The sequence below is a fragment of the Natator depressus genome, chromosome 11, assembly GCF_965152275.1.
Source record: "Natator depressus isolate rNatDep1 chromosome 11, rNatDep2.hap1, whole genome shotgun sequence".
Classification (NCBI taxonomy): domain Eukaryota; kingdom Metazoa; phylum Chordata; order Testudines; family Cheloniidae; genus Natator; species Natator depressus.
In genome coordinates, this window is record NC_134244.1 from 16891325 (window position 1) to 16917486 (window position 26162).

The following is a 26162-nucleotide window of genomic DNA, read 5'->3' on the forward strand; positions in this document are numbered from 1 at the left end:
GAAACACAGAGGTGAGAGTGGCATGTTTCCTAAGAGCCAGCACTGAAGAGGAGGGTAACAAAGCAGTGGTGGCCCTTCCAACAGTGGCCCCACTGTACTGCTAGAGACGTTTTATTTAAATTTAAATTAATCTGGTTAGGAGCAAGCCACACATAGCTCTTAGGCCAGCAGGAGATACTTCATGGGTATAGCAGCTCACGAGGTGGCTTTAACTGGTGCACTGACCAGAGGAAAGTGATCTGACAACTGGAATTTCTTGAGATGGATGCATATATTGAGAAGATGTCCACAGAATTTAAAGGAAAACTAGTTGTATATTTCATGTATATGAAGGAGATTATAAAGTAACAATCTTTTTTAGATTTATTTTCTATTTTTGCACATGTACTTAAAAACTGTCTGGAATAAGATTATTCTTTCCTTTTTGTTTACAAACAAATTAAATGACACTGCTCTTGCTTTTGCAGTTGCTTCTAAAAGTTACCTTGGCCGTATCTACTTCTGTATTTTTCTTCTTGGTCATCATTCAAAAAGTAAAATCTTTTTGAAATAATTTTTGGGAGAATGGTAGCTTCACTAAGAACATCTATAGGCTAACATTATTAATGAGCTCTTGCCCAAGACATGATCTAATATTTACTGTTTTACAAAGGATTTTACAAACATTTAATCCTCACAAAATACCTGTGAGATAATTGGTCTATGCATTGTATTATCTCTATTTTGGAGATGCTTGTTTGTTTATGTACTTAAGATGTTTTAAGACTCCAGTATATGAATCTGTTTAAGTGAGATGATGATTAATTTAACCTTTTGAGATTTATGGAAATAAGTAGTTTCTCTTAGTTTTTGAAAACCGTTTCAAAATGATGACTTCAGACTAAGTTGTTAGCTTTTTGGTTGTTGCTGACTTGCAGTTGCCATTTCACTGATTATCTCTAGTGTGCATTTTTTTAAAGTCTGCAGTAATTACTTTATTGTAGACACCTCTGAAGCTGTTCATGTTGCCTGTTTTCACCTCTGCTACTTTATGCCTCTGCCGCCTCTTAATAACAATTAGAAGTTGATATTGTTATTTATAAGGCAAAAGGACTTGTGTGAATGATTTTTTTGTATACTGGTTCAAGTGATATCTCTGGTAAATATAAAAAAAATCTAAAAATTGTAGGAATTAATGCACAGGCAAAACAGACTGTTTTAATACATTTTGTGATTATCCATTTATTCATTAACTACTTTCCTTGTTCTGCAGTGGTTTTTGGCAAACTTCTCTTATCAAGAAGCACTCTTAAATGCACAAGTTGCCATAGTTAATATCCTATCTTCAACCTCTGGTAAGATATGAAATGTGCATTGTAAGAGCTAGTGAAATAGCTGTTTATAAATTAAAGCTCTTTTTGTTATGCTAGCACTAGTTCATTAAATGGACTATTATGTGTATCTTTGAGAAGCGTAAAGTTTAAAAAACAAACATGATAGCTTAGACGCATTCCCTATATTGTTGGAAATTATTTTACTATCTATGTCTTACCATTTTGCAACTTGCATTCTTTTGTCTTTATATAGCTCTGCAAGTACATTACATTTTTATAGTTAGGATACTTTTTGGACTGTAGTAGTTGCAAGGAAAGCTGACCTTTTAGGTGGCTGCAATTTACTGTTGTGTGTAAAAAAAAAAAAAAAAAAAAAAAAAAAAAATCCTTCACATACAGAAGAAATTTTTTGTTTTAAAAGTCAGCTACTTTTCTAGGATGCTCAGCCATACCTGAAATCGATGTACTGAATGCCCCTGACTATGAGAGGGATATTTTTAAAATTTTAGATTTATTACTTCAGCAGCTCTTGTGAAATCTAAATTTGAAATAATGCATTGAACAGAACCTCCAGCATGTGCTGAATCTGAAACCAGCAAAACTTCCTTGGGTTTTTTGTCTTTAAGCTGATCACGATTGCAGTTTCTATACAACCTTAAGTTTTAATTGGTATGAGAACAATAATATTTACAATGTATTTTTTTTTAAAATGGGGATGGGGAAAGCAGTATGACCCCGTAGACTATATGTAGCGAGTATTGTGGATGTGATCTGAACCAAATGGCACAGCTGCTGTGCTCTAAAGAGCTGGTGATAATATGACAGGTCTGGGCTACAGTAACCCAAAGAAGGGTGGGAGTGAAAGTAATTTCAATGAAGGCTCTGCTGTATACCCTGATACTGGTCACTGGAAGCATTAAGGACATAAATCTAATTTTAGTTTTGTGAATTTTACACTTGCAGATCTCCTTTTTAAGAAAAAAAAAATCTGCTTTTGAACTGCAAACAAACACAAAATCTAGCACCCTTTCAAGTTTGCAACATAAAAACAAAGGTTTCTTTTACACTGGAAAATTTGCAGGAGATGTCATAATTAGAACCAATCAATTCCACTGTTTGGAGGGGTGAGAAGAAGTACCAAGCTACAGTGTTTTTAGGAAATGGTTAGTTCCGCCATTGAAGTGTCTTAATTTAAAACTATATGAGCGCTTTTTTTGTATCTCATATTTCTGTTGACCCAAAAACCATAATCTGTCCCTACTATGGACATCAAGTTCTCTAAATAGGTTTTTTTTTTACATGTTCAGTGAGACTGTCTAATTTTATCATAGCATGGCAGACACTAATTGCTCCCCAGTTTTGCTTTAACATGTAATTAGACTTTCAAAGTTGATACTTACGTTTATCGCAACCCAAAAATAGCACACTGCTTTAGTTACTGCTATTTAAAAAGTGTAGTTCCAATATACACTGGTTTTGACATGGGCTGATATATATATATATATATATATAAAATAAAAAGATTTAACTGAGTTTATTTCCTTTGCATGTTTAAGTTGCAATCTTCTTCATTTTTGTTAAATGTATTTTTACTTGTCGGGGGCATAGATTTTGAATTTCAATTTAGACACTGTCAACATTTCAGCAATACAAGAAAATTAGAGACAAACTGACATACTAATTCGGTTGCAAAAATTCAGATTAAAAGTATGGAAACTAATCTGAAGTGAGTAGACAACATTTAAGTTAAATTGAGGTAGTGGTAGTACAGTTTATTGAACAGATGAGTAATAAAGCTTGAAAAGATGTTACACCTTTTTATTTTCTCTTACAGGACTTTTTACCTTAATCTTAGCTGCAGTGTTTCCAAGTAACAGTGGAGACCGGTTTACCCTTTCCAAACTGTTAGCTGTTGTTTTAAGGTAGGCATATGAACTCTTAATCTCCAACACTCCTTCTCTGACCCTACCCCTAAACAAGCTGGTTTTTTTTTAAACTGTTAGTTCAATTTATTTGGTGAAGAATGTTATTTCAAGAGTAGCAGATCTTGGCAAGTTTTTTAAAGAAAATAAAATGTAGAAGAGTGCCTGCTTAAAATGTCACTTTTTTTTTTTGACAACTGCTCTGACCAGGAGTCTCCTCCCTCTAAATCAGCGGTTCTCAACTCTGGTCCACCGCTTGTTCAGGGAAAGCTCCTGGCGGGCCGGGCCGGTTTATTTACCTGCCACGTCCGCAGGTTCGGCTGATCGTGGCTCCCACTGGCCGCAGTTCGCCTCTCCAGGCCAATGGGGGCTGCAGAAAGCGGTGTGGGCCGAGGGATGTGCTGGCCACCCTTCCCGCAGGCCCCATTGGCCTGGAGCGGCGAACCGCAGCCAGTGGGAGCCGTGATCGGCCGAACCAGAGGACGTGGCAAGTAAACAAACCGGCCCAGCCCGCCAAGGGCTTTCCCTGAACAAGCGGTGAACCAGAGTTGAGAACCGCTACTCTAAATATAAACCTTTCGTTAATAGAATTCCCTATATGCTAGTTGCTGAAGACTAAGTAACCGAGGATTAAGGTTAAAACACTGCTGGAACCTTGTGGTGTTACTACTCTGCTCTGGAATGACATGTTTTACTATATATTTTCACTTGAACCCATTTTTGGGTCAGATGACTTTGGTGTGCAGCATTAGGGAGTTAATTTGAAGTTCAGCTAATTTTGACTTTTTAATGTTTGTGTCTGAAAGTTGTGTGCATGATACTTAAGTAACTTCCAAATATTTAGATGGGTTAGGAAGAAAGATGCTATGATATATGGGTAATCTGGTTAGTTTCACAGTTTTGTTCTGCTATCATTCAAAATTCTCAGCTGTCAGATTTTTATAGATCTGCTCTGGACTCCCCCCCCACCCCCCCCTACTATGTCAGTGGAGTTTTGGGAAAGTATATAGTGTGTATACGACAATGGTGATATGCTTCAGATTTTTTTGTTTTACTAGTCAAAGTGAATCTCAACTGTAATGGGCAGGGCATCTTTAAGCAATTATATTTTAGTGGTCATTTTAACCTAATTTAAGATATAAGTATAGGATTTGGTTATAAAATTATTAGATAATAAATACTAACACTTCTCTTATTGCTAGTTAATTTTAGATTTTGTTTTAATGCAGATGGAAAGCATTAGATGTTTAATGAAACTTAATATCTCATGTCAGCTTTGTTCTCACAAAGGCCTGATCCATAGTTCAGTGAAGTCAGTGCAAAGAATCACATTGATTTGATTGAGCTTTGGAGTAGGCCTTAAAGCACAGATTCACCAAAAGCTGGGTTCAGTCTAATTACAGATATCTAAAAACTGGTGTCTTTATTTGTTGGTGTGCGTGTGTGTGAGATTTAATTAAAAAAAAATAAATCTGTGGTATGCCTAATAGTTGATGATGTTTTTTCCTAGCATTGGCGGTGTAGTTCTTGTTAATCTCTCTGGGTCTGAGAAATCTCCAGGAAGAGGTACAATAGGTATATTAAATATTTTTAAAATTTTATTCTGTAAATTGAAATACCAAGATAAATGTAACATGTTGGGTTTGTTTTTTTTTAACTGCTCAAAACTACAGGGTGGGAGAAGGAAATGTTGTATAAATCTGTCATGTATTAGACTCTGGAAGATTAACTGCTGAAAGTGGCTTGTTTTGAGGAATGCTTTTTATTAAATACCCTTTCAATATATGCATGTAGAGGGTCACATCTTCATAAGTTTCATTCATTTTATATAATAATGGATTCTATAGTAAACTATTACAATTAGAAAATTGCCCAGTAGAGGGAATTAAGTATGATAGTCAGATTGATAACACTATGCCTAATCCATTTGTCTTAAAACAATATTTTTCATCTTTTACAGGTTCCCTGTGGTCTCTTGTAGGAGCAGTGCTGTATGCTGTCTATATAGTTATGATAAAAAGAAAAGTAGACAGAGAAGATAAGCTTGATATACCAATGTTCTTTGGTAAGAACAGCAATATTGTAATATAGCAATGACTATATTGAAAACAAAACTTTCATTTACAGAATGACTAAATCCCTTGCTCTTCAGGCCCCAATCTTGTAAACACTTAAACATGCATGTAAAGTTAAGCATATATGTGTCTGCAGGTTTAGGGCCTTAATCTTTGAGTATTCTCAGTACTAGTCCATTCTTAGGTCCTGATCCTGAGGAGTATTGAGCAGCAGCTCTCACTGTAGTCAGTGGGAGTCTCAGGTGCTTGACACATCTCTGTAAGGCCATCGGTGACACAGTGACCCTCTGTTGATAATTCCTGTGATGTATTTTTATATTGAATAAAAACTGGATTGGTATGCTGAAATTTTTGTTGTAGTGCAGGTTTTGTAGTGAGCAGTTCAATATGGTATCTCCACTTTGCAATGCCATAATTTCTGAAGTCCAAATTGTAAACCAGAAACCATATATTGTGCCATAGAGCCTTACTAACCTTCAAAAATGTAGTGTTCTGTCCCTGCCTCTGAGCAGACTTAATAGCAAAGTGCTACTGGGAGTTTTCATATTAATAAAATTTCAAATGTACTAGTATATCATGAAATATAAATAAAACTAAATGATATAAATGACCATAGTACAATTATGTTCAGTTGCTTGCTGATTCACAGAAATCAGTAATTTGCAGTGAGTCTTCCAGTCTTTGTGCTAATTAGTGAGGCTTTAAGAAACTATCTGCAAAATCAGTAATCTGCAAAAATATCTACAAAAAGTGGAAACATGGATGAATTACAAAGGAGATGGACAAAAGAATGTTATAAGCATATGGGACAAAATTAGAAAAGGGAAGGCACAAAATGAGTTACATCTAGCAAAGGACATGTGGCAATAAGAGGAGGTTCTTTCAGTACGTTAGGAGCAAGAGAAAGATGAAGGAGAGTGTAGGTCCACTACTTTGAGGGGAAGGAGAGCTAACTAATGCCATCAACAAGGCTGAAATGTTTTATGCCTCTTTTGCTCAGTCTTCATTAAAATGGTTAATTGTGACCAGATACTCAATACAATCAATATTAACAACAAGGGGGAAGGGAATGCAAGCCAAAATAGGGAAAGAACAGGTTAAAGAATATTTAGCTGAGTTGGCAGGGCCTGATGAAATTTATGATAGGGTACTTAAGGCACTAAATGAAGCAATCGCAGAATTGTTAGTAATTATCTTCGAGAACTCATGAAGGACAGGTGAGGTCCTAGAGGACTTCAGAAGGCCAAATATAATACCTGCCTTTTAAAAAGGGGAATAGAGAGGTCATGGGAAATTACAGGCCAGTCAGTCTAACTTTGATACCTGGAAAGATGATAGAACAAATTATTAAACAATCAGTTTGTAAGCACCTAGAACAGGGCTAGTCAATAGGCAGATCGTGGGCCAAATCCAGACCATCAGATGCTTTTGAACGGACCCTGAAATCATTTTACTTATTATTTTTTTTATTATTATTATTTTTCTCTGGAGTCTGGACTGTGACTATACGTTCACCAAGAAATTTGGACCTTCACTAAATATAGGCTACTCCTGCCCTAGAGGATAAAAGGGTTATAAGGTATAGCCAGCTTGAATATATCAAGAACAAATCATCCCAAGCCAACCTAATTTCCTTTTTTCATAGTGTTACTGGCACAGTGGATAGGGGGAAGCAGTAGATGCGATATATCTGGAATTTTAGTAAGGCTTTTGAAATAATCCCACATGACTTTCTCATAAGCAAACAAGGGAAAAGCAGTTTAGATGAAATTACTATAAGGTGAGTACATTTAGCGGGGTCCCAGAGTCTGCTACTGTTCAATATTTGCGTTAATTACTTGGATAAGGGAGTGGAAAGTGTGTTTATAAAATTTTTGGATGACACCAAACTGGGAGGGTTTGCAAGCACTTTTGAGGCCAGGCTTAGAATTCAAAACTACCTGACAAATTCTCCAATTTGTCTGAAATTCAATAAAGACAAGTGCAAAGTAATTTTAACAGTTGGAAACAAGTAAAGCCAGCACCATGTGGTCATCTACTTTTTCCAGACCCACAAGCAAGTTGTTCATTGACCAAGTTCATTCAGTGGTTCATGCACCATGCTTTGAAACCCACAGTAGTAGTCCTTAACTTGGAATTATTATTATAAATTCCCGATCTTTTTTTTTCCCCAAAGTTTGATCTTTTAGTTCTCTTTTCACATGTAGGCACTGACAACCTATTTTCTCAGACCCATGTTTTCTTCTTATAACTCTTGTGTAACTGTCCAATGCACCCCTGTTTCAAATGGACAGTTGGATTCAGGCAGGAGCTCTTACTGACCAGTGTCACTTTTTAAAAAGTCCATGATAGAGGTTGGTTTGTTTTTGTTTGTTTGTTTTAAAAAAACATGTTTTATGCCTTGTTACTAGTCCAGCTTTCATACTGTGACCCTATGTTGGAATTGAAAAAAGCTTCAGGAGTCCCTCCCAATAGTTCTAGGACCATCTAGCCATTAAAAATGACGGTGGTTGTGACACCCTGGATTCCCCATGGTCTAGATCATCCCTATTGCTAGTGTAAATTCTTTCTTGTTGGAATCTTTAATATGGAAGATTGCTTTACTTGTGGAAAGCCAAATACGCATTCTGAACTTGGGGAACTACTAAAAGCCTAGAAGTGTCACATATTGTAAATATTTAAAGTATTGCTTGCCATTTTCAGTTAAAGATTCCTGTATTCCTTTCCCCAGGAATAGGAACAACCTATTAAGATAGTTTTTCTGCAGCTCTTGCCAAACATTTGGACTTTAGGGGAAGCCAAGTAAGGGGAGAAAGAGGTAAATAAAAAATTATGATGAAACTGAAAGGAAACCAACATTAATTTGATTTTTATGTTCAGGTTTTGTAGGCCTCTTTAATCTGCTGCTGCTTTGGCCAGGTTTCTTCCTACTTCATTATACTGGATTCGAGGCCTTTGAATTTCCCAATAAATTGGTATTGATGTGCATTGTCATTAATGGCCTTATTGGAACAGTTCTGTCAGAATTCCTCTGGCTGTGGTATGTACTGTTTACTTCATATAAGTTGTCCTCTGATACATTACTTAAAGACTGTGAGCTGCTGAGGTGTCAAAATGAGTAGGCTGTGTTTTTGTTTTACAGTGATCTGTAAAGGCAGTCTGAGTTAGAGGAAGTCATCTGATATATCATAAATTATGGTTTAAGAGCAGTTAGCCTGATAATTGTAAAGAGAAAATGGCTCGAGATTATAGAAAGAAACAAGTGTACATATTATTTACAACTAAGAAGAATAAACCCAGTAGTAGTTAATTTTTTATATTGTTCGCCAATTATAAAACTATTAGAGGAAAGATGACGAGATTTTGAGGATCCTGTTTATCCTGAAATTGTAGTTTTCTTGTGCTGATTTCTGCTGAAACAATACACTTACCAAAAAAAAAAAGGTGAGCATTAATCATCTTGGATTATGAGTTTACATAAAAACTATTATTTAAATTCCAGACTCTTGCAATATCCTGGCAATGCAAGAATCATATCCAGTAAATTACATACTTCCATAGTTTAAAAGTTTAATTAAATTAGATCTTTGAAAAATGATTGCACTGGTATCTTATTAGCTTGCATTAATCACTAGGAGATGAATTGTGAATTAGCAAGTCAGTAAACAAAGGAAATCTAGGATAATGTGTATTATGGGTCAGTAACAGTAGGAATTGAACCTGAGACTTCTGGGTTTAAGACCATGGTCTCTACAGCATGAGGATAAGAACTAGGATCGGAGGTTCTTCTTTGAGTACTTGTTCATGTCAATTCCAATTAGGTGTGTGCGTGCCACATGCACAACAGATGGAAGATTTTTCCCCTAGAAGAATCTGGAGGGTTGGCCTGGGCACACCCTGGAATCGCACTTTCATGGCGCCCAATATAGCACCCTGCCAACCCACCACCCCCTCAGTTCCTCCTTACCACCAGTGATGGCTAGCTGGAACTTCCCTCACTCTTGCTTCTGCAAGCTAGTGTCCCGTTGTATTTTGTGTATAGTTAATAGTTTTTGTCTTAAATTAATACTAGTAGTGGCGTTACTAGGCTGTTTTCTTTGTGGAGGTCCCCCCGCTTCTTTTCTCCCCCCACCACTGGGGCATGCCTCGGACTCTGGGGTTCGAACCATGTGAAGTCTGCGGAAAGTTGATGCCAAAAAGTGGCCTGCACACTTCTTGTTTGAAGTGCCTTGGTGAGAGTCACCAAAAGGACAAGTGCCGCATTTGTAAAGGATTTTGGCCAAGGACCCTGAAGGATCGCGAGCAGAGACTCGGACTTATCCTCATGGAGGCAGCCCTCAGCCCGCAATCCAACCCTGGGACAGCGGAGCACATGCCAAGCTCCGCCTCCTCTGTGCGCAGCACACCGATGGTGCACAAGTCGGCTCCTAGAAAGGAAATTAAGGACTCCCGGCACCAACACAGCGCCGAACGTAAGACTTCTGGTAGGTGCCGATATGTATTCATGGTGACCCAGAAGAAAAAGAGGCAGGAGAGAGGATGCTCTCCCCGTCCCAAGCCTAAGGAGACAGCGGCAGGGAGACCTTAGCACACCCAGCCTACTTTGGGTCTGGCAGCTCCCAGGGGCTCGTCGACTCAAGGCACTGGTAATAGCCAGACCGCCTGTTCCATCTAGAGGCAAGCCAGCAATGATGTCACGCTGCTCACCATCTCCAGCACACCACTCCCCGGTGCCGGCCGCCCACGGGGGGAAATCGCATCAGTCTCCAGAGGCTTGGCACCGCTCTTCGGCACCATCCAATACTGTTCCTCTGTGGTCTTCTTTTTTGGAGACCTCAGAGTCCAGCAGCAGGAGGTCTAGATCTAGGCAACACCGCCAGTCTCCTCCGGCACCATGGCCACCTCAGTGGCAACCACCAACTCAGTAACTCTTTTGGACTCCCTGGGCTAACCATCAGGCTAAGGGTCAGGACCAGGCATAGAGATCCAGATCGACATTGATTGCGACGGCAACTGGCACCGGGTCCATCTCCAGCAACGACTCCTGCCTGCCGCTTTGAGCTCGGCGCTGGTAGCCTCAGCACCATCCACATGAGGACTGCCACCCTCTTGGCACCGAGGGCAGTGATGAGGGCCATGGGCCAGTGTTTTCGTCCTCGTCCTCCCCAGATGACCCTGTTGTGGGCATGTCAAAAGCCCCGGCCTTGGAGGATAGTAGGGTCCTGCAACAGCTGTTGCGCAGGGTGGCCCAGAACCTGGGGATCCAGGCAAAGGAAGTGGTATAGGATGAGGATCCCATGGTGGATGTCCTCGCCCCCTCTGGACCCTCATGTATTGTGCTACCACTTATTAAAACTATAAGTGACAGCACAAAAACTTTTGTGGTAGACCCTGGCCTCCTTGCCCCCCACTGCAAGTAGGAATGAAAGAAGCTATTTCGTCCCCTCAAAGGGGTACCAGTACTTGTATGCTCACCCTCCACCTGACTCCCTGGTGGTGGATGCTACGAACCAAATGGAGCGCCAGGGGTTCCAGGGACCCTCCCCTGAAAACTGGGAGGCCAAAAAGGTTGACTTATTTGGGAGGAAAGTATACTCATCTCTGGTTTGCAGCTCCGAATTGCAAACCAACGGCCATCATTAGTAGATAATCCTTTAACACCTGTGGAACGATGGACAAGTTTGCTGTGCTGCTACCACCAGACTCCTGTTCTGAATTGAATGCCTTGGTGGAGGAAGGCAAACTCATTTCTACGGCTTCCTTGCAGGTGGCTCTTGATGGCGTGGATGCAGCCCCCGTACCATGGCTATGGAGGTCCTCTTGGCTCCAGATCTCTGGACTACCTCATGAAGTCCAGCAGACCATCCAAAACCTACCTTTTGAAGGTCAGGCATTGTTTTCTGAAAAGACAGACAGAAGACTGCACAGTTTAAAAGATTCGAGGGCTACCCTCAAGTCCCTGGGTATACGCACCCCCACCACACAATGCAGGCATTTCAGGCTGCAACCTCCTCCACGGTTTTACCAGCAAAACTGACAGGGTGGTTCCTGGAGGAGGAATAGGAGCAGCAGGAAGTGGCCGTACCTGTCCTCAGGCCAGGGCTCTGGCCAAACCAAGCCTTCTGCGGGCCAGAAACAGGCCTTTTGAAGGCGCGCACGAGGATGTCATACAGATCAAGAACTGGATCTGCCCCGCCTTACCTTTTCGTTCCAACTGTCCCCTTTCTATTGTGCATGGTCCCGTATCACTTCAGACCTCCGGGTGCTCCGCACAGTAGAGAGGGGATACTCCATCCAATTCTGTGCCCTTCCACCTCCCTTCCTCGTCCCTCTTCAGGGACCCTTCTCTTGAGTAGCTCCTTATACAGGAGGTGCACTTGCTCCTTTTACTAGGGGCAGTGGTAGAGGTTCCTCAGGAGCAGAAGGGCAAGGGCTTCTATTCCTGGTATTTCCTAATACTGAAAGCCAAAGGAGGGCTCAGGCACATCCTAGATCTGCAAGAACTCAACAAGTTCGTGAAGAAACTCAAATTCTACATGATCTCTTTAGCCTCCGTCATCCCTTCACTGGATCCAGGAGACTGGTATGCCGCCCTCGACTTGAAGGATGCTTACTTTCACATAGCGATAACTCTGTCTCACAGAAAATACCTCAGGTTTGTGGTGAACAACACCCACTACCAGTTCAGTCCTTCCATTTGGCCTGTCAGCTGCACCTCGAGTATTCACCAAGTGCATGGCAGTCGTGGCTGCATTCCTGCACAGGTGACAGGTACAGTGTTCCCGTACCTTAACAACTGGCTGATTAAGGGCTGATCCAGGGCTCAAGTAGAGAAGTCCCCTTCATAAGAGCATCTTGCGATGAATTGGGCCTGCTACTGAACGAGGGGAAATCAAAGCTGTCCCTGGTTCAGAGGATAGAATTTGTAGGGGCAGTACTGGACTCAACACAGGCCAGGGCATTCCTTCCCGAAGTGAGATTTGGAGCCCTAGGTGATAGCATTCAAGGTCTCAGGCAGTTCCCCACCACCACAGCACAGAACTGCCTGAAACTTCTAGGACACATGGCTACTTGTACCTACGTAATACAGCATGCCAGACTCAGACTTCGATCTCTTCATGTCATGGCTAGCGTCAGTGTATCAGCCAACCCAGGACAGTTTGTCCAGGATTGTAACCCTGCCTCCTCCAGTACTCCTGTGGTGGCTCACCCTGCAGGTAGTATGTGCAGGGGTCCCCTTCACCAGCCCTCAGCCATCCATCAGAGGTGTCAGACTTGGGCTGGGGGGCACATTTGGGAGACCTCAGAACATAAGGCCTCTGGTCTCAGGCAGATCTCACTCTACACATCAACGTCAGAGCTGAGAGTGGTACGCCTGGCATGCCAGACTTTTCAAGCCCACCTAACAGGTAGATGTGTATCAGTCATGACAGACAACACCACAGCGATGTTTTATATCAACAAACGGGGGTGCACGCTCCTCTCCCCTGTGCCAGGAAGCACTCATGCTGTGGGACTTCTGTGTAGAGCACTTGATACACCTGCAAGCATTGTACCTCCCTGGAGTTCAGAACAAGTTGACAGATCATCTCAGCAGGTCATTCCATCGCCGCGAGTGGTTCCTTAGGCCGGACATCATGAACTCAATCTTCCATCAGTGGGGCTTTTCCCAGATAGACCTGTTCGCCACATAACATAACAGGAAGTGTCAACAGTTTTGCTCCTTCCTGAATCACAGCTCAGGCTCCATTGCAGATGTATTCCTCCTCCCCTGGGGAGGCCATCTCATATATGCATTCCTGCCCATCCCTCTCATTCACAAGGTACTCCTTGAGATGTGGAGGGAAGAAGCTTCAATGATATTGATAGCTCCAGCCTGGTCCTACCAGCACTGGTACACGTCACTCCCGGAAATGTCCGTGGAAGCTCCAGTTACCTTGCGGCTTTTCCCGGACTTACTAACTCAGGATCATGGCCATCTCCAACATCCGAACCTTGAGTCACTCCACCTCACAGCATGGAAGCTCCATGGATGCCCCCTGTGGAGCTTTCTTGCTCTGATCAAGTCAGACACGTTCTCCTTGGCAGCAGGAAACCCTCCACGAGAGCTACCTACCTTGCCAAGTAGAGGAAATTTTCAGTCTGGTTGGTGCAGCACCATTCGGCTCCGATGCTCGCCTTGGTGCTACTTATACTGGACTATCTTCTCCACCTCAAGCAGAAGGGACTGTCTGTGTCGTCAATAAGGGTTCACTTGGCTGCCATCTCTGCCTTCCACCTAGGCTCAGAGGGACGCTCGGTCTTTGCCAACCCGTTGGCCAGCCATTTCCTTAAAAGTCTCAACAGGTTATACCCGCAGGTCTGACAGCCTGTTTCAGCTTGGGACCTCAGTTTGGTCTTATACAGACTTATGGGGCCACCATTTGAGCCTTTGGCGACGTGCTCCCTGTTCTCTCATACAAGGTGGCGTTTCTGGTAGCGATAACCTCAGCTAGGAGGGTGTCTGAGCTCAGGGCCCTAACATCAGAGCCTCCTTACTGTATTCCATAAGGACGAGGTTCAGCTCAGGCCTCACCCGGCTTTTCTCCCGAAGGTTGTCTCCCAGTTCCACATCAACCAGGACATCTTCCTCCTGGTGTTCTATCCGAAGCTGCACTTGACTGGCAGGGAGCAAAGGCTTCATTCATTGGATGTCTGCAGAGCACTAGCTTTCTACATCAAGAGAACTAAACCATTCCAAAAGTCCATCCAGTTATTCGTGGTAGTGGTGGACAGAGCGAAATGTCTTCCTGTCTCTTCTCGAGATTTTGTCATGGATCACATCCTGCATCCGTGAGTGCTACAACCTGGCAGGGGTGCCTGCTCCTTCGATCACTGCGCACTCCACCAGAGCTCAGGCCTCTTCAACGGCGTTCCTGGTGCAGGTCCCCACCCAGGAAATGTGCAGAGCAGTGATCTGGTCCTCCATACACACTTTCACCACATGCTAAGCAATCACCCAGCAGGCCGGAGACAATGTGGCCTTTGGAAGAGCAGTGTTCCAATCAGTGGACTGCTCTGCCCCACCTCCTGAACTTGGGCTTGTGAGTCACCTGATTGGAATTGACATGAACAAGCACTTGAAGAAGAAAGAATGGTTACTCACCTTCTCGTAACTGTTGTTCTTCAAGATGTGGTGTTCATGTCCATTCCAATACCCATCCTTCTTACCCCTCTGTCGGAGTAGCCGGCAAGAAGGAACTGAGGTCAGTAGGGCCCTCTATTGGGAGCCATGAAGTTGCGACTTCAGGGGGCGCCCAAGCCAACCCTATGGATGCTGCTAGAGGAAAAATCTTCTGGCTGTCGTGCACGCACCTGTTTGGAATGGTCATGAACAACACATCTCGAAGAACAACAGTTATGAGAAGGCGAGTAACCGTTTTTTGTGTCAGGCTTCTGAATTGAGTGGCCTAGTCACTGGACGGTGACTGAGCCACACTGTGAAGGTTCACCTGCATCACAGAGTATAGGCTCTTAGTATTTTGATAAGTTTTAGTTTTTAATTGACAGGATATTTTGGAATATTATACACCATCTTGCTAATAAGAGACATCTCTCTAGTGATGGTATTAAATCATTTGCTGAAAAAATGAAGCAAGATTGCTAAATTGGAAAAAAATAATTGCCAAAGTGTAGATTAGAAAAATATTCTTGTGTTTGTAACACTTATTTGAGCTGAAACCATTTAAATGTTGAGATCCCAGCTCCTACATTAAGCTAGTGATTTCATGGCTATGCAGTGAATGAGAAATCTCCTTTTGTCCCCAAACTCTCCCTAAAATATTTCTAAACCAAAGAATCTTAAGATTCTTTGAGTTAACATCAAACGTCCTCTTATTCATGCAAATAGTCCCAACAAGACCACAGTTGTTGTTTTTTGTTTTTGCTTTTTTAATTACACTTTGTGCGTAGAACGACATAAAAGCATAAGCTGAAGAGCCAAGTGGCAGATTTTGAGTCTTAATTATTTGTTTCTTCATATTTGTAGGTTTGAATTAAACTTTGTACTCCTAAATTTCTGTGTGGTTGAATTACTTCTGTATTTGGAAGAACTTAAAGTTGGGTCATAGAAAGTACCTACCAGTTAAAAGTGTTGTGAACGGGAGCTGGAAATTTGGATTTGTGCTTTTAACTCTGGGGGAGTGGAGAGTGCTTTTTTGCTGCTTCTGCTGTATAAATAAACAAGGTCTAACATTTGTTTGCTTCCTCTCTCTGCCCCCATCACCCCTGCTCAAGTATTTTTTCTGCCCTTTTTGGTAAAGTTTACCAATATAATGTCCAGTCTAGTCTTTGTTTTGCTGGAAGTCTCTCTGAGAAGGACCCAGTGGCTTGGATTGGGGGTTCTCTCATTCCTTAATTGAAGAGGCATGTGCATTAAATCTTTAGCCAAAAGACTTTTTTCCAACTGTTTGTTCAGACTGTTTGAGCTTAATAGGTGTTAACAAAAATAAAACAATTTTGTGATGTGAATAAAAATCACATCCCCTTTCAGTTAACTAGGTTTCATGTGCATAGCTTCTGTGATGTCACTCCTACTAATTCTCTAGTTATCCATATAATTACATAGGAAAGACTTAACTGAATTTTTAAAAATAGAATAAAAAAGATTAATATTCTTAAATTTAAGGTCTTGTTTAAAGTTGGTAATTAGTATTGGTCAGATAACTGAGGGAGAGGGGGTTGTTTTCTGTGGAAAACTTCAACATTTTGGCCAAAAAACTGAAAGTCTTAAGCTGAAAACAGAAAATTTTGATTTGGTAATGTCACTATGGTACATCATAAGAGATGTAGTCTGTCTGGTAATCTGGCCCATAGAGGAGAATGGGGTGGTGAGGCACCTGGACTACATCTCCGTTGAGGTGATGTGGTAGCATTTCTGAATAAAATCTTAGCATTTTTCAACCAGAAACTTTATTGGTGTGGAGATTGGTTGGTTGTGGGGTTTTTTTGGGGTGATGAGGTTAAGGGTAAGGTGGTGGTTGTTGTTTTTTAACAGGTCAGTCTGTGGAAAGTTATTGGGGGTTTTTTTTTTTGTTTGATATTTAGTAGAAAGGTCAATTTTCTGTTGAACAGTTTTGATGGAAAATTTTGACCAGCCCTAGTAATTAGGAAGTTAAATTAAAATAGAAAAAATATATCTGGTGCCCTCTTTGTTTCTTGATGATGGAGATAAAGAAACAAAAAAGGGGAGAAGTTCTGTTTTTTTTTTCCAGATTACCCGTAAAACTTTCTAATTACTGATTTTGATAGTCCATCAGCATCTAATACCATTAGACTCATGAATAAATAGGTAATTTAGTTTAATGAACAGTATTGACTGAAGTGGGAAAATAAGCATTTACAGAGTTATTAAATCAGTGATTCTTTACATGACAAAGCAGAATACCTCTTAGGAAGGTATCTGTCAAGCCTGGTTTTACATTTGGGATCATTGACTTGATGGATCATAGTGTCTAACTTATAGCCTTTCTTAGTATCTTAGGTGCTGTTAACTTGATACCGAAATGGCTCAAACTAGGCAAGCCTTACTGTAGATCTTTTGTTGGGCCAATAATTCGTGAACTAAAGAATACTTCAAATTCACAGTAATTCCATGAAATGTCTTATTTAAAAAATATATATATTGTATGGCTCAGTCACTTTCACATTGAAGGTGTCCTGCAAAGAACTTTTGAAAACAAACCTTATGACTTTACACTTAAAACAAACCTTAACTAACAGATAACCTTGATTAAATCTCTTCTGTACTTTAAAGTATTTTTCTTAATTTTTAAATAAGACTTTTATATTTTTTAGGGGCTGCTTTCTTACCTCATCACTGATAGGCACACTTGCGCTAAGCCTTACAATACCTCTGTCCATAATAGCTGACATGTGCATGCAGAAGGTAATGTACACTTGATTACTGATAAGATTTGAGCATTATTAACAGGCCTAAGTAGGTATCTTTTAATGCAATGCCAGTGTTAAAGCTGAATGTACACAATGTACAGTATTTTCCTATTACTGTTAATTATCAAGACTGAATTGTCTGTCATCCTTCCTGTATGTATCTTAATCTTGTTTGTTACTGCATACTTTATCTCACTGAAATACAACTTCAATGAAAAGTAATTTAAATCACCAAACTCTCCCACTTCAGTTCCTTTACCTGGTCTAATCATTTAACTAAACCTGTAGAACATCATGTAACAGCATCCTTAAATAGCAACTTAATAGTGTAAAATCCTGTCTGTGGCCTGTATATTTTGAAAATATTCGGTTAGTGATGTAAAAAACCTGTAGGTTAATGTTTGCAGAAGATGGACAATTTAAGGCTTAATCCTAGATTTTATGAATACAATAAACATTAAATTAAATTTGTAAATGAAGCGGTCCCAATTTAAAAAAAAAAACACCTTATTTCGATGGGTATTGTGTTATAGAAGTTAATAACTGTGAGAGAGCACTTCCTGTGATTAAAATAAATATCCAAAAATAGTGTGTTTAGAACAGAAATGAGCCACAATTTTTCATTTATATTCCCCCTCAAACTAAATTGTCTAAATTTTTGTTGAATATTCTATTAAAATTAGATCATTTTTGTCATGATTTTCATATAAAATTTAGCTGTCTTTCTGAATGTTTGACTGTAGTATTTTATCAATGGCAAGGAACCCCAAATTCTTAATTTGTTTATATGAATTATAATCTGGATTTAGTGTTCTCATAACACAGGAATGAGGGGTCACCAAATCAAATTAATAGGCAGCAGATTTAAAACAAACAAAAGGAAGTATTTTTTTCACACAATGCACAGTCAACCTGTGGAACTCCTTGCCAGGGGATGTTGTCAAGGCCAAACTATAACAGGGTTCAAAAAAGAACTAGATAAATTCATGGAGGATAGGTCCATCAATGGCTATTTGCCAGAATGGACAGGGATGGTGTCCCTAGCCTCTGTTTGCCAGAAGCTGGGAATGGGCGACTGGATGGATCACTTGATGATTACCTGTTCTGTTCATTCCCTCTGCGGCACCTGGCATTGGCCACTGTCGGAAGACAGGATACTAGGCTAGCTGGACCTTTGATCTGACCCAGGTATAGCCATTGTTATGTTTTATGTATAGTAACACATAATACATTCATACATGTTGAGTACTACTTTGTCTTCATTTTCATTCTTGTTTTAATTGACTCAAAGCTCTCCGTCTTACAGGTTTGTTTTTCTGTTTGCTAAGATCATGGGCTCTTAAAACTTTGCTGCTGCTGCTCCTAATTTTGGAGCAAATAATTATTCCGTTTTGCTGCAAAGTCTAACTAATAACAACTGAGATCACTTGATCTGTCTCTACAATACCTGTTTAACTTTTTGGAATCGCTTTCAAAACTAGCACAAGTACTGCTTGTCGGGGGAGGAGAAAGCATACATTTGTGCATAAGTGATGTGCCTCACAATTTTTGAGATTAGTGTGTATGTTATCTTTCTCACCTGTATCGTTAATTCTTCTTTGTACTCACCAAAAAAAAAAAATGGATATCGATCAAGTGCATTTTTTACTTATCAAAGGCAAATCATGAAAGCTTCCTTTATGTTCTGACAAATTTAAACAAATGACAGCAATGACTAACAGTTAGTTGTATGTTGCTAAATAAGTCGGAAATCCTCCTTTCCCTTAAATAATATTGAAATGGTTAAAGTTCTTTGGTTTAGATGGTAAACCCTAAAATGGATCAGTAAACAATACAATAATTTAAAAGCAGCTTACACTTATAGCAATTCCCAGCTTAGAGGATCCGGACTCACTTTGTAGACTGGATTCCCTTCACCCATTGATGGCATGCAGCAGCTGTTAAATGCAACAAAATAGTCTAAGGCAGGTACGGAAGTGGACGTATACTCTGTTCCATGGGTGGGCAATCTTTTTGGCCTGAGGGCCACATCTGAGTACGGAAATTGTATGACGGGCCATGAATGCCCACGAAATTGGGGGTTGGGGTGCAGGGGGTGAGGGCTCCGGCTGGAGGTGCGGGCTCTGCGGTGGGGCCAGAAATGAGTTCAGGGTGCAGGAGGGGGCTCCGGGCAGGGGGTTGGGGTGTGAGTTGGGGGGTGAGGGCTCTGGCTGGGGGTGCAGGCTCTGGGGTGGGGCTGGGGATGAGGGGTTAGGGGTGCAGGAGGGTGCTCAGGGCTGGGACCGAGGGGTTCGGAGGGCAAGAGGGGGATCAGGGCTGGGGAAGGGGGTTAGGGGTGCAGGCTCCGGGTGGCGCTTACCTCAAGCATCTCCCAGAGGCAGCAGCATGTCACCCATCTGGCTCCTACGCGGAAGCGCAGCCAGACAGCTCTGTGCACTGCCCTGTCCGCAGGCGCCACCCCTGCAGCTCCCATTGGCCGCGGTTCCTGGAGCGTGAATTGACTTGCACAAGGTCAACCAACAAATTAGTGGCAGTGCCAGAAATTAACTCAGTCTGCCAGTTGCTGATCACTCCCACCACTCTCAATGGCATTTCTTTTCTTCTGAAGTGGGGTCTTTAATCCAGCTTGACTCTGGGTAGTTTGTAAAATCTCAAAAGATCAAAGCTCAAGCATAAAGATGATACATAAAAGTACACTAACAATTCCTTATGGACCTCACAAGAAATATTACTTGGATCAATTTATACATCATGTAGATGTCTTGAGCGAATACGCAGGTTTCAGGTGTTACTTATGGTTGTTCAGTTTACACTACATTTTTAGCACAGGCTTATTTTAAAAAGTAATTAGCTCATTAGATAACTTATTACAGTAGTTCATTAAATTGCAGTTTTTTACATTACTTTTGAGATATTCTTTTACTTGCTTGTAGAGGGTCTGTCCCCATTCTGATACTTAGATGTGGGGAGGCTAAAGCTGATCACAAATTTTTCACAGGGAAAATTTCCATTCTGATGAACAATTTTTTTTTCTATGTGCATTTTTTGTGCATATTATTGTTTCATTTTGATTTAATGTCCCTTTGGGATTTTTTAATACACTGAAAAGCTTTGTTTTTCTTTTTTTGGACTTTAAGGGTCATCCCCCCCCATCTTCTCACTTTTCCCCTCTACTGAAAAAAAGGGGTAGGAGTGTGTTGGTGGAGCGTGAGCCAACTTTACCTGACTGTGTTTGAACACTTTTCCCACTCTTTCCAGTTGGAAAACAAAGTGGAGTTGTCTTTTCCTGCTGAGGAGGGAAGAGTTCTGAAATGTGTGCAACCTTTTGAATATCACAGTGCTGTCACCTTGTCTTCAGAATAATTACGTTGTCACTATAGTCTTGGCAGACCATTCAGGTGCACAAGGATACGTGCTCACCCCATCCTTATGCAGAACACAGCTCCACATCTCTCTGCTGCCTCGGACATCCCCACTCCCTCTATCTCTGACTCCTTCATTTCCCTGGTCTCCATGCAGAGCACTCACCCTGACCCCACTAACATGCCGACTTGCTTCCACTCCACAAGCAGAGCATCCAACCAAGCACTCCCTCCTGTGCCTGAAACCCTGAGGGTAATCTTGCCCAGGGACAAAAATGTAGTTCTCAGTGAAGTTTGTAGTTTGCTCAGTACAAAGAAAACTTAGAGGAAACATTGCTACTGTCATGTGTCTCGTTAAAATGCAGGTCTTCCTCTGGCTTTATTGCCTTATTTTTATGCAATTACATGACACTTTTTAGTGGTTATTTCCCAAAATACAGTATCTTCTGGAAGCTGCTAAGCACTCTGAAGACTGGAATCAGTTTTTATTTTGTTGTTTTCCATTATATCACGTAAGGCTGACTTTTTTCCCAAATCTTATTTTTTGGACATTGGGTTCAGCAACATCTGTATGTGTTGTGAAGTCTGTTGTAGTGACATTTTATGTGGGCCACTGTTTTTGTGGTAGGCTATTTTTAAAAGGCCTTTCTTCATGTGAAATGCCAGTCGCCACAAGAAAGAAAATGACAAGCATTAAGATGGCTGAATTCAAACCTGAATAATAGTAGTGGAAGCAGACATGAAATATGATATATTTTCTATTTGGTAGAAAGTGAAAATGTTTTCAGCTTTAGGTGTACAGAAACTACAACTAAAATAAATTATTTCATGCGAATAAGCTAAAGCTTAAACAAAACAAGCCTAATTGTCTTGGCCTTGAAACTTAAGCAATTCCTATAAAAGACATAAACATTGTACCAAGAATATAAAAGTAAATAAAAAGTTCTTCAGTGAATCAAAGTAACTCTTCTCCACAAAAACAGGAAGAATTTAACTCCAGTGCATGTAGGCAGCGATATTTATATCTTTGAAGTGCAAACAGCTCACAAGCTTTTTTTATTATTATTTTTCATATTCTGAGGCAATTTGTTTAAATTTAGTCGCGGCCATGGTTGAATGAACAGGAATCCTTTTTCGTAATTCCCAGAAAACTGGAACAGTTTCTTCTCTGAACTATAAACCCAAATAGAGTCTCAGCCCAGTCCTTTAAATAAATAGAATTTATTCTGTATAAGCAAAAAATACACAAAATCACTGCAGCATCTGAAATGGAAGAGACAGCATTAAAGCAATGTTGCGTGACAGATGCGAGGCACACTAATGCAATGGCAACACAGTTTCTTTTAACTTGCTAATTATTTTTATGGCACTCATCACTATAATCGGAACACTTGTACTGTATCTGTTTGTTTGACATTTATAATATTAATAAGCCCAAAACATTTAATAACAAATCTCATTTATTTTACTCGCTCTCATCTCACTTGCTCTTTCTTCTTTTCCTTATTTTAATAAATCTTTATCTACCTCTGCTTTCTCCGCCTGTCTGCTGGCAGCATCTGTCTTAATCCTAGTCCTCTGCACATATCCACTCCTTTCCTCCCTACCTTCCCTAACCCTTTCCATCCTTCAGGCACAACACCCTGTGACCTTTTTCTTGCTCTTCTTTTCCTGCTCCTTGTGGATTTTCCTGTTGCTTTTATTTCTGACTATCTCTTCACTCTCACTAAAAACTGCTGCTGCCTCTAGAGTCTGCCTTTGGTTACCCTTTTATTAGCAATCTGTCTCCTCCTCCACCTCCCCATAGGCATTGCCACTGAGAAACGTGGTAATGGTATAGGGGTCTTTTCAGCTTCAAATTGCACACTTTCTAGTTCATTTTCTCTTCACATGGCTGTCATCTACCATCCAGGTTTCTGTCTGCCTGTGTGACTTTGTCTGCCTGTCTCTTTCTCACACTAATTAACACCATTCTGATGTGACCTAGGCAGGCTAGGTCTGTCTTTGGTTTTAACTTGTGGCTGGATGAGTGCTGAATTCTTCCCTTCCTTTCCCTTCAGTGCCTTTTTATAATTGAGCTGGTCTGGATAGAACTAGCTCAAGGGAGCATTCCCTCTGAAGCTGGGTGCTTCAGGTTGGCTGTGTTCCCCAGGAGATTTGCCTCTTCCCCTAAACACAGAAGCTCTGAGGAAAAGGGAAAAGTACTAAAATTAAGACGTGCATGCTTTAGACCTTACAAGTCAAACTTGTTGCAGCTAGTAATACTAGTTATTATAAAGCACTTTTCATCCATAGATCTCAGTATGTTTTAGGAAGGAAGTTGGTATCATAATCCCCATTTAACAGATGGAGAAACTGAGGCACAGAGCGTGAATTGACTTGCACAAGGTCAACCAGCAAATTAGTGGCAGTGCCAGAAATTGAACCCAGGTCCTCTTAGTCCTAGTCCAATGGCTGTTCCCCATGTTTTTAATGTACCTTTTAAGCTTATTTAAACATTTATTTCAGTTGTTTGAAGCTAGGCTCAGTTAGAAATTAATGTGGACACTAATCAATTCTAGTAACTGCAGATACAGATTTCTAAGAATGAGGTGTTGTCCATACTCATTAAAACCCCAAGATTTCCTATCACTGTATAAGACTTTATTTTTTTCCACAAGGGGGAGCCTTGTCTATGGTTAATCAGCTTTTTCCAGCTAAAAAGAAGCTTTTTACAGACCTTGTAATTTCTGTTTTGAAGCTTTACATATGTAGTAGACATTCCAGATGCTCAGGCTAACTATTACTACGCTAGAGTCAGGTAAAATCTCGTTCATCTAATTTATGGCTCACTTTCAAAACAGGTGAGCAAATAACTTAATAAAAAGTGCTGTACTTCCCTCCCCCCCCCCACACAAGACACACTCAGGAAGAACAAATTCTTGTTACTTCCAAAACTATTAGCTTCTCCATCTGCTTTATTTGGCAGACAAAAATCAGAACTTCTTTGCTAGGACCACATCCAAGGATTTTTCTCTTCAATTATTGTTTGTTTTTATTTCTTTAATGCACACATCTCTGAATATCTCTTTAAATGAGCATTTGGGGGCACAAATTGCCCTGAAATATTTGGGTTTTTTTCAGCTAAACTGTTGGTCAGAAATTCAAATCTAGGTGGAGTAGGTATGTTGTTTTGTGACATTTCACTTGGGTTGTCCATACAGTTGTTTCAGGGCTTGGAAAATTCGCTTGCCTGCTCATCTTTGGAAATTAAACTTTCATGGATTAGTGTCATCAACTTGTACGGGTGGGTGGAGAAACAAAGAAAGTGCTTCCATTTTTCAGCAACCAGATGTAATTTAGGAGAGGGGAGATGCATGCCTATTTTCCTGAGACTGATATGGAAGATGAAGTCCCCAAAAGAGGGTTTAAAGACCGTACCCTAGTATGAATCCCAGTACATCTCTTTCCATGCCTGGGAGGAGTGTTGGCTTCTCACCTGAATGTGGATCCACATCAGCTTTTAGCTAGAAGATGTAGTCTCTTGATATTCTGTACCTGGTAATCCTTCTAAGGTCCATGAGTGAATGAGTAAGGGTGAGATCATTTGAGAAACTAGAAAAGAGAACCATGTTACCGGGAAGAGAAGGGGAGGAAAAACATAGGTCCCAATGTAAGGAGGTAAGGAAAAAAGGGAATTGAACACAGCGGGTGACTGAGGATATGATGAACGAAGAGATCTTATAGAAAATGTTAAAATGCAAAAACTGTAACATTGGTCAGCATTCAAAGGAACTGAGACCCAACACAGTTTACAAATAGATTTTATTTTTTTCTCCAAGTGGAAATGTCTCTTAAACACATATCCTGACACTATTGTAGCAACAAAGGAGGTAATAAATTACAAATTCAGTTATCTTTACAATCTTGAAGTTAGACACTTTTAACAATAACAAAAGTAGACACTTCTCAATTTTATGGCAGTTGTCACAAAAGAAAAAAGTCCAATGTTAAAAGAAATTACTATTGCACTTTGTTACATGATGGATAAATTATATTCATGCTCTAATTCCAGGTGCAGTTTTCCTGGTTATTTTTTGCAGGGGCAATCCATGTATTTTTCTCATTTTTCATTGCAACTTGCTTATGCCATTACAACAACTGGGATCCAGTGATGGTAGGAATCAGAAGAATTTTTGCCTTTATCTGCAGAAAACATCGAATTCAGAGGTATGATCACCTATTGTAATTTCCCTAACTTTTCATTCTATCTTCCCTATGTATCCTACCTATTTCAGAAGCCTCAGAACTCTCATCCAGGGTTTTTGGCTCCCTCCCTTCCCCTTCTTTAAGAGCACCTCATTGACTGTTTGATTAGGTACCAGCGTAATTCTTTATCTCCATTCTTTGCCCTAATATCCAGTGAGGGCAGAGACAAATTTATAAAAATCCCTGTGACAGGATTGTCTGTCCTTTAAGGGCCAGAGGTCTGGGTCCTGCCAACCCTATTCATTAATCAGATGCAGCTGAAGGGTGGACATGTGTTCCTTATAAAGAGCTGGGCCATCAGGAAGGAAAGGTAGGCAGAGGCTGCAGGGAGTCCATTGGGAGGGGAGGCAGTGGGGGGAAAAAAGCCTCCTGGGAGAAGCCCTGGGAAGAGGTGCAAGGAATGAGGAGGAATCCTGCAACAGGCCTTGAAGCAGGACGGAATGAGAGAGGCAAAGGGGAAAATCCCCTAGTACTTGTAGCCCCGTGGGGGTGGAAGAACTGGTTTGGTTTTGTTTTTTTTATCTATGTGTGGAAAATAAAACTATGCCTGGAAAGAGACTTTGGGTATGGCAGTGGAGTTTTCATGGGCTGGGGACAAGCCACCATCTTAAAATCCCATTGTACTAAAAAATTTTTCTGCAGTGAATATTCTTTACAGTTTTGGTTTTGCCTAATTATTGTTACCATAGTATTTGCTATATTTCCGAGACACCAAATGGCTATCTATAGATCTTAATTATGACGACTCTAGTACAGTATATGTAATTCACCTAAGTATTTAGTTTTTTAATGAACACTACTCAAGATACTATGTAACTCTTTTATATAGCATTACCATCCTTACTATTCATGTCTCCATGTCACAATATAACCAGTCTTAGATTTTCTGTAATTACAAAATGAATTTGATATCTCTTTCAGAATGCCAGAGGAAAGTGAGCAGTGTGAAAGCCTCATCCCTATGCATAGTGTTTCTCAAGAAGGAGAAAGCTGCTGTTCATAGGCAATAGGTATGGCTAACACGTAAACTTCAAAAAATACAGTGAATACATTCAAACTCTAAGTAAATTTTTTCCCTCTTGAGATTAACACCTTACAATGGACTTGCTAATTATTCCATTACCTTCAGTAGCTTTACCTGTTTTATGAACTCTCATTTCCATGAATTAAAGAAGGAGCTCATATATGTTAGCAGTCTGCCAAAGAGTCATGGAAATTTACCTGTGCAGGCACAACATTTACTCTCTCGCCCTTTATCATGATTGATACTCTCCCTTGAAATAAATGAAGCTGCTCTCCCTGACAAGTGAG

General features: G+C 40.6%; 1 protein-coding gene across 3 annotated transcripts in view; it reads left to right on the forward strand.

Moving 5' to 3' along the window:
- The window catches only part of SLC35F5 (solute carrier family 35 member F5), a 56464-nt gene that overhangs the window by 27268 nt on the left and 3034 nt on the right, over nt 1–26162 (forward strand). For 2 of the 3 annotated variants that reach the window (XM_074967238.1, XM_074967240.1), the window contains 8 exons: nt 1253–1334; nt 3148–3235; nt 4746–4810; nt 5196–5300; nt 8191–8350; nt 17146–17236; nt 24658–24812; nt 25773–25861. In XM_074967238.1, coding sequence (XP_074823339.1) covers nt 1253–1334; nt 3148–3235; nt 4746–4810; nt 5196–5300; nt 8191–8350; nt 17146–17236; nt 24658–24812; nt 25773–25854 — 828 coding nt within the window. In that variant the 3' untranslated portion in view covers nt 25855–25861. The remainder of the gene's footprint in view (nt 1–1252; nt 1335–3147; nt 3236–4745; nt 4811–5195; nt 5301–8190; nt 8351–17145; nt 17237–24657; nt 24813–25772; nt 25862–26162) is intronic. The other variant, XM_074967239.1, reaches the window with a different exon arrangement.